Source organism: Sprattus sprattus (genome assembly GCF_963457725.1).
Source record: "Sprattus sprattus genome assembly, chromosome: 13".
NCBI lineage: Eukaryota > Metazoa > Chordata > Actinopteri > Clupeiformes > Clupeidae > Sprattus > Sprattus sprattus.
This window is the reverse complement of record NC_137911.1, coordinates 24,077,495-24,087,155: the sequence shown is the minus strand read 5'-3', so window position 1 is coordinate 24,087,155 and position 9,661 is coordinate 24,077,495. Positions and strand designations below refer to the sequence as shown.

The 9,661-nt window shown below is 41.2% G+C and overlaps 1 protein-coding gene across 1 annotated transcript; it reads right to left on the bottom strand.

Annotated features, from left to right (window-relative positions):
- Window positions 1–1,631: 1,631 nt before the first annotated feature.
- Window positions 1,632–9,186, bottom strand: slc22a3 (solute carrier family 22 member 3; the record flags this gene model as incomplete). Its single annotated transcript, XM_080850428.1, has 11 exons — window positions 1,632–1,680; window positions 1,762–1,861; window positions 2,171–2,283; window positions 2,478–2,586; window positions 2,991–3,205; window positions 4,562–4,668; window positions 5,151–5,268; window positions 5,761–5,929; window positions 6,238–6,392; window positions 8,493–8,596; window positions 8,788–9,186. The coding sequence occupies 11 exons, from the start codon at window positions 9,184–9,186 to the stop codon at window positions 1,632–1,634; spliced, it is 1,638 nt and encodes a 545-aa protein (XP_080706554.1).
- Between the last annotated feature and the right edge of the window lie 475 nt (window positions 9,187–9,661).

The window sequence follows — 9,661 nt, the reverse complement described above, 5'->3', positions numbered from 1 at the left end:
GTCTCAGTGACCTCCTGGGCTGTGTCCAGACAACCGACACGCAGGCATTTGGTGGCGACATTTCCTGCTACTTGGTCTTCCCAGTAAAACCTCATAACACCGTGGTACTTCAGGTCCTAATAAGATCACGTTATATTTGATTAACTATTCATTAATTGCACACTGTGTGAACTTACTGACGCATTTTGTGTTTGATGAATAATAATGTCTAAATAATAAATATGTAAAACAGCGCAAGATAGATCATTTTGGCAAAGGAGTGCAGACACTGTAAGCAGAAAGTGCTAGAATCTCACCTGGTCTGGCTGGCTGATTTCAAACAGGTCGAGTCTTTTAGAATTCCATTGGTTAATGATGTGGTTAAGTCTATTACGTTCCTGCTCCTTGAAAGCTGCATCAACAGACTCGAGATTTGTGCCGATATCCATTATAGAAAGATAATTTCCATACAAAACCTCCATTTTCAAAGAGATCAGTACAAATATGAGCTTACAGCATATACGCATTGGTTTATAACTCCGTTAAAAGTTTGTCTGGAGATCACTAGACCGCAGTGGCACTCAACCAACGCCCCTATTTGCCATTTGGAGTGTCACTCCAAATAAATATCACTGATGGGGGACCCCCAACCCTATGCACCCAACGGCCACCCCACCAATGTCATGACCTCTATTCCGGTTGAGTGCTCAGCACATTAACCCTTCAGTTATACACTGTAACTCCAGCCAGCTGCCTAGAACCAAAAAAGTAGCCAGCTGCCTCGAACCAACAAAAGAGATACACTGGAAAATCTAATATTTTTTCAGTATTAATTGTCAAATATGAATTGTCATCATGCATGACCTACAACCGTAGTAAGCCATAGTAGTATAGTAATCTATATACTGCAAAGCCTATTTAAAAGGTTACTCTTGGTTTACAGTTGGACTTCTTAATTTCAGAATAATAAAGCACAATTTTTACACCACATATTGAGTTATTTTATTTCTATATTTTTTACAGTTACAGAATGAAAAAAAAATACTTTTTAAAACACAAAATGCCCTCTTAAATATTCCTCCCCTCGATCCTTTCACCCTTTTAATGAGGTATCTGTTGTCATGCCTCCAGACAGCAAACATGAGAACACAATGAAACAAAGACCGATTTGTGGGTCACCAGTCTATTTTCACTGTAAACTTTTTCAGCATTGTTTAGCTATAGGTATATACATACGTACATACGTACATACGTACATACGTACATACATACATACATACATACATACATACATACATACATACATACATACATACATAATTCAGCAAAAATTGGGAGTTCTCAGAATATTGGCTCCCAACTCATTCCTTTTATATCAACATAAAAATACAAAAGGCCCCAAGAAAAAGCCGACCAGCATTTAAGACATTTCTTCTCTTGCAAACTACTACTGATTAGATGTAGAGATGGCCTCCTGGTCTAAACTATTTGATTACTGAGTATAGTGCAATCATTAATTGGGCTCCCATAGTGGTTGTATAACCTAAATGTCATCTGTATGTTCGAATTCTTACATCCAGACCCAAGATGGATGACTTTATGAAGCTTCTTGTTGAGCTCTGTAGATAAGCTTGATAACCAGCAATGTGCAGTCAGATGATGCCATCTGCTTTCTTCTCATCCTTAGAGAAGCAATTGGGCCTACAGTAGAGGAAAACAAGTGCATATATGGACATGAAACCCTGGAATCATTAAGAACTTGGTGAAAACAAATAAAAGTACCTTTTCATTTTCTCCAGGTCATCTATAGTCTCAAGCAGGTTGACTCCTCTCATTTCTGGTAAAAGCATGACCAGTGCGCTGTATAGTACCGACATCGTGCCTGGAAACAAAATGAGCCAGATGGACACCGTTGGATCTTTCATCACCTTTGATTACTTCCTGTAGTCATTTATTTACATGTTTACAACATGCATGCATAAATGCTTTTGACATGTATGCTGAAAATGTATGCTACTACTTTACCATTACTAAGACCAGTGGCACATTTTGGAGCTTACAGAACATGAAGGCACCACATTTATTAAGTTCTTGTGAGTGAAATTTTGCCAGTGGCAGTCAAGGAGGTGGTGGCAGCCAACTGTTGCAATTTCCATTTGAGTAAACACCTCTGGTTAGTTAATAAACGTACCGTACAGGAAGAGAGGAAGCTCCTGCCAGATGCTAGCCAGCCTGTATAACAAAAAAGGAGCCACCACAGAACCTATATCACTGGCTGACGAACACACGGACACGCCCAGATTTCTGTAGAAGGCACAAGGACAGCATTTAAGGTTCAAAGACATGTAACGGAAGTAGATATGCAATAATCACATGGCAATGATGTATGGAAATGTGTGTTTCTCTTTCAGGTGTGCATTAAGCTAACATTCCAAGCCTTTTCACCATTGTTTTATTTTCTAAGAATGATTTGTATCTGAAGAGTGGAGCAGAATAACCTGAGAGGCGTTGGGTACAATTCTGAGTTGGCAAAATTCACTGTCTCAAATCCAATTGCAACAGCCAACCTTCCAAGTATTGCCACTGTTTTCTTTAACCACAGAGAGTCTAGAAGAAAACATCTGATTATTTGTGAAATACATTACAGAGATACACCTATTAATCAATGAGTGGTTTTAAAGGGTTGACCACAGAATTGCAAACCACAAACAAGTCTACGGGATTTCAGGATGTTCTCTCTCTCTGAATTGATTCACTTAAATGTCATTCCACACATCCATTGACACGCTTAGGCAAACCTGCGAGACACTGAACACTATGACCCATGCACCAGTGGACCTAGAGTCCACTACGCCCTTCCCCCTACTTCCTCTGTGACGACGTAACCTATACCATTCAGACTTTGGCATCATCTAAAGCCACACTGAGTGGGACACGAGCAGCTTACCAGCTGATATGAATGGGAAATGAGCAGCTTACCAGCTGATATTAATGGGACATGAGCAGCTTACCAGCTGATATGAATGGGACTGCCAAGCAAGCAACACCACCGATGAAGTTCGATACGGCCATGAGAGGGCGCCGTCCAACCCGGTCAACTGTAAGATAGAAGATCAGCCCAGTAGGAAGCTCAACTACCGCTGAAATAACGAAGTCCAGGAACACGTTGTCCCCTGAAATTCCCAGACGCAGCACCAGTCCCTGGAAGACAACTGTGCTTGTAAACCTGTTGAGATAAAGAGAACACATTAGAGATACAGGGGAGGAAAAACTTAAAGACATATCTGGTGGCCAGGCAGTGTTGGGTCACAGGCAGTGTTGGGTCACAGCACATTTCAACTGGGGATTTTCAAACCATTCCCAGACAAAATTGCACAATTGTGAATGTGTGTCAACTTATGAGTATGACATGAGGAGTACCCAGTTTGTGTAGTCACCTGTGTCCACAGAAAGTAATTAGCGCTGCTCCCTACTGCTAACATAAACAAAAAACTTTAGATGCTAATAGATTATGACTGTCACCAAAGCCAAGCCTCACACCAAATACAATTATGAAGACCTCTTAATATTAAAGAGAGGAAATATGTCCTATTTGTCCTATATTTGTTTTATGAAATAAGTTGTAAGAATAGTTAGCCCACTTGTGACCAAACAAGTTGTAAAAACAAAACAAGTGAAGTGCACTACATCCCTTGCTTTCAAATATGTTGCTTTATCTCTGAAAACAATCAGCCCATTGCTGAAGCAGACAAAAAAAACCTGACCTGCACTGGCATGATGTGACGTCCCAGCGCTCACTCTTTAGTTTCTGCTGAACTCTATAGCGAGACTGATGAGTGTAATAAGTAACCGGTGGGCTTATGGTTAGCCCACTTGGTGTACTAAAACGCATGCAGAGAGGACCAACTGCTTACATGAAAGATGACCAGTCATCTCCTAGAGGTATATTATAAAAAGCCCAATATGCCCTCTGTCCCAGGTGAACCCAGGTAAACCCACCTTTATTAAACGCTTTGTTTCAATAATAATAAGAGGAATGTCTGATTATTGTACCTTAAGAGGCAGAGATACTTTAATACAGACACAGGCAGTATCAGTAGCTCTGTAAATGCCTGTACTCTACTATCTAGTTTTGGTATTCTTCTAAAAACAAGGTTTCTTATGCCAACTATTCTGGAAACACCTCAATTAAAATAAAATCAAATTTGATTTGTACGGCACATTTCATACCAGGAGGTAACACAATGCGCCTCACAGTAGGCAGTTTGTTACAAACATTTGTAAAGAGAAACAGATAAATGTTACAGTGAATGATCTGCGAGATCAAAAAGTATGTCTTAAGTGCATATTTAAAGGTTTCCACCGTTTAAGCCATTCTTAGGTATTCTAGCAGAGTGTTCCAAAGGCTTGGGGCATAGAAACTAAAAGCTTCTTCCCCGTGTCTCTTTATCCTGGCCTTTGGAAGTGTTAGGAGTTCAGTGCCAGAGGACCTCAGGGATCTACTGGGTGTGTACCTTGAGTACATGTCTGTTGTGCCTTAAGAATTAAGAAATGTTTGGACTGATCCCAAGTAGCGAGTTACCAGGCATAAATGAGGATCAAAGTGTTTCTTCTGATGATTGGAGTCCGGAACAAATCCATAAAAGAGGGACGGTTCAGATCTTCCTGTCTTTCTGTGAGGGGGTCAACCTAAACAAAAATACACAGAACACACATTCAAGTTTTCATAAAATCACTTGTAAGGACACAGCAAATGTAACTTTATTAGTTTCTCACTAAATTACCACACCCTTAAGATCTATTAGCCCAGCTAAAGTATCTTTATGTAACCAAAATGTAACTTCTGTTTGATGACTGTGTACTTAGTTGGACTTAGCTGGAATCTCAGTGTTTGTGGTATTAATCAATCAATCAATCAATCAATCAATCAATACCACTGTGTGGGACCAAAGCTGTGGCAACTAGACTGTGGCAACTAGACATCCTCACGTGTCCTTAAAGAATCTAACCTAACCCTTTTTTGTTGTTACGCACAGTCACTTTCTATTTCACAATGACAAAAGAAAATGTCCCCAGAAATAACAGATTGAATAAAGATTTATTTAAGATTTTTTCATCATTCAAGTCCATACAATGGAATCAAGGAATAAGATTGTGAGGGAAAAACATACCATCCTGAGATTCTCTGGCAGAGACGTGTTGTTGCATTTAGCAATGCTTTCCACAATAACCATGGCCTCCTGGGTTCTCCTCTGTGATATCAGCCACCTAGGAGACTCTGGAACAAGCCTACAGACAACATTTTTGAATGCAGTGAATTTAGTTTAACTCACAAATTGACTAGCACAGCAGGTGTGGACTAGTATAACATGGTCTTAATCGGGTGTATGACCTTTTAAGAACAGCAGAAAGCTTCATTATGGTGCTCACACACCTATTCGAGTCTTTCAAACTAATATTTTGTGTAAGCATTAGTAGACACTTTTTCACTCTTAAGTTATGTTTTCTACAATGAAAAATACATACCCCAACCCTCTTCACATATATATTTTCTCACAGAAAATCAGAAAGCACACTTCTAAAAAAACAGTGTGCCCTCCTGACAGCACTACTGGCTCTCATGTTGTCAACAACTTACCCCCACAGGCCATGAGAGTAGCATCCATAACTCCTCCATAAGATTGGGTCGCAGGTTTAAGTCCAGATTTGTGTGTGTGTGTGTGTGTGTGTGTGTGTGTGTGTGTGTGTGTGTGTGTGTGTGTGTGAAATTTGTGTATTTACCAGTAGTAAGCCAGGAAAACAAATGTAGGGATGGTCATGACCAGTTGCAGTGTCCTCCAGGAGTGGATGTAGTAGGCCAAACATGGCAGAATCACCATGCCAACTGAATAGATTGTTCGTGACATGACAGAGACAAATTTCCGGTTGCTTGATCCGAAGAATTCAATTACTGCATCAGAGAGAGAATTCAATTTCAGAATAAACAACTTGTAATCCAACCTGGGGAACCTTTATACTACAAGAATGTTTCTGTACAACAGGATGACAATGAGATGAAAATGTTCATAGGGGTAAAATGTGCAGGTCAGACATTAACCCTCAAAGACTGAATAGTAACCATCCCTACTACGTTTTGACATAAGGAGCAGGAGGGTGGCAATAAGCACCTTTCTCCAACCAAACTTCTACTTCCACAATATTTTATGTTTTTGAGATTAGCCCATTCAAAATGGGAAATATCAGTTCTGGAGGACATACCAAGGACATATATGGCTGTCCAAGCTCCCTTTGCAAAGAATCCCTGGAGGAAGCGGAAGGCCAACAGCAAGGGGTAGAATGAGGAGAAGGCCACGCCCACCCCAGCCAAACCCAGGCCAAGCATGGAACCAATGAAACATGGTTTCCTGCCAAACCTGCAGCATGAGGTGTGAATACATAAGGTTACCAATTCACCAGTACTAAACGTACACTTGCTATATAAATAAACTTGAACTTGAACTTGAACAATGGTGAGCTAAAAGGAATACACAGATTTTAAAAGAGACCTAAAACAATGACATACACCAAAGGCTGTGACCCTGTGAAGACACATGAGCAAGGCTATGACCTTTTTTTTCATCAGCAAAGGTTTGGGTGAATGACCAGTGTGTCTGTAGTGTGTACAATACTGCTTTTCCCAGACATGCCTTTGTCTAAGCTTGTCTGTCTATGTGTCCATGAGGGAGGACAGACACGTGGGTGACGTGTCTACACAGGCCTTTGATCTGTATGGAGACACATACTGAGATCCTTCAGACTAGAGACTCATGGCCGGCCTCTACTGCGTGACCAGCCTGGCTGTAGCCCTGAGGGTTGACTGACAGTGATAGACTGGGATTAACAAAGCACCCACACAAACTCAAACTCACTTTTCAAATTCATACATACACACACACACACACAAACACACACACACACACACACACACACACACACACACACACACACACACACACACACACACACACACACACACACACACACACACACACACACACACACACACACACACACACACACACACACACACACTCACACACACACACACACACACACACACACACACACACACACACACACACACACACACACTGTGTGACCAGCCTAGCTGTTTGTCTGACTGTGGTGGAACTCCCCTCCCACTGGATCTCGGTAGAAGCAATGGGTAACAGGAGTAGGTTTGATGAGCTTTATTTAACCGCAGACACGAAAGTCAGCCCCTTTATTGTCCTCATAGGAATGCACATTAAATGCTAATAAAGCTTTCATTTTGGAAAATGACATTGCCAGCCAGTGTGTGGGATATCTGTTGGCTAAAAGGACATTTGGCACCAATATCAATGTTTTTCCGAATACCGGCGCCTGCCATTGGTCGACGAATTACTTGTGTAACTGCTCTGATATGACATTGGATTTGTTTGATACGACAAACTGCCCTAGTACCATTTTCCAATACAGCATCAGCCACTGATAGTAATGGGAGTGAAACATCCTCACTCTCTCCCTGTCTAGGAGGACAGAACACTCTAAAAATATAAGAATTAAACGTTAAATGGATATTTAGCAAACTAATTAACACAATCAACCTAAACCCTAAGACTACAGCGATAGATGGGTTGGCACTATAGTGACACAGAAAGGTCATTATGACAAAAAGGTGTCAGCATCCAAATTAAGAGGATGATTTGGTTCTATTTGATGATCTTAATTGCTAATAGTGCCACAAGCACTTAGATTGAAGGTACCTTTTTAAACCTTATAGAAGCATATGGACAAAGATAACAATCCAGCAGCAAACCTATGAAATTGACGACCCCCAGGAACCTCTATCACATGGGTGGGTGGTGCACCATAACCATCTTAGGTCTTTCAATGGTTCCCTGTTTGACCCGCCAACCAGTTACCCTTAACCATCGGGCTCACATCTCCCTCTCTACAACCTGACTTGACCTACAACCTGATCTTGCTATTTATGTCACCTATTCCACCCTTATGTGCCTGGTTAGTCTGTTGCACAGACTGTTTTTGACAGCTGGCGTGACCTGTCAGACCCCAGAGCAATCACAGAGGTGCGAGAATGAGTTTGTGTTCACACTACTGGCCCAGACGCAGGATAGAAAAGAGTGTTTGACCTGGTACCCAATCACACACTCTTTTCTATCCTGCCAGTACAGCACCTTAAACAATCCTGTGATGCATCGGCGTATAACAAGAGAGGCTCTGTGTAAATACAGGATATGAGCCACAATCGGAGGATTGGTCAGAGCATGTTTGAGAGACTTGGAAGCATCTTCACACGCACGGGACCAGTGACACATGCCCACTCTAGCAATAAATTGTGGTGGAAAAAATTGCAGTATGTTGAATACAGCAGACTCAATGCCATCTTGATACGCATCCACTTAGAGGCTTATAGATTTTTGTTGTGGATTCATACATGCACTGAATGTGAAACATTTTGAAAAGCTCCTAACCTGTCAGCAATATATCCAGTGACCAATGCTCCAATGAAGAAGCCTAAAGCTAGAAACACCTGGTTGAGATCTGCCAACCAGGACTTGTCACACACCAGGGAGAACTGCAAGAAAAAGTGAATGACACAATAATGACATTATAGCAATATCAATAAAGTTGGACTGTAAATTATGCTCCTGATCAGCATATCAGCCTATGAAAGTGTTATGAGTTAAAAAAAAAAGTAAAAAATAAATAAATAATAATAATTAAGTACATTGAGGGAAAACACAAATCTTATACATTTGACTATACCTCAGTCACAACGGTTGTGTGATTTGAGTCAAACACCCATCCGTGGTCGCAGGATTCACGCTCAGGTGTGACGGCAAAAACACGTGAGGGTTGACTGATGTTGCTGCTGCTGCAGTCAATCATACTCGTGTTCCAATCCACATCAAACTTCTCGCAGCGGCCGGACGATCCATTGGGTGCAGTCATCTGCCGCAGCTCACTCTCAGTCCAGCTACAGGCGCTCTGGATACGCTCTGCGTCCTCAATTCGGCACCAGTGCTCCGGTGAATTTCCCAAAAACACGACCCCCACCAAGACGAATGCGAAGAGCGCGATTGGCAGACATCCCAATATAGAAATTCTCTGCTGATACCGACCAAAATCTCCGACTCGGGAGAGGAGTTCATCAAAACTCGACATTCTGCAAGTCGCTAGTAGTCTGTAGCTAGTGTACTTCTTCCAGGTGTAAGGACAGTCCTCAGTTGACAATGTAAGTTAAGACGGAAGAATTTGGAGGTGTGGCCATATGTGAGTTCAAAGTCAAAACAAAATTTGACCGTTTGTTTATGTTACACGTTTTAATAAAAAAAAAAAAAAAACTGGGATTCCTTATAACGTTACTTTAAATCACCTGTCAATCATTCATCCACATCACTTTTCTTACATTCCTTCACATGCCTTCTCAGTTTCCCTTTTTTCTATTCTGAGCACCTGTCATATTTCTTTTCATCTCCCAGCAGGAGCTATCTTTACTAGTTAATGAACAACTTTTTTCTCTCTTTTAAAGTATTGCTTTAAAAGAGAGAAAAGGCTCAAAGTATTGCTCATTAGAGCCTATTGCTGAGACTTGACCAGTAATCTGTAAGTTATGAGCGTAGATCACACATTCTTGCCC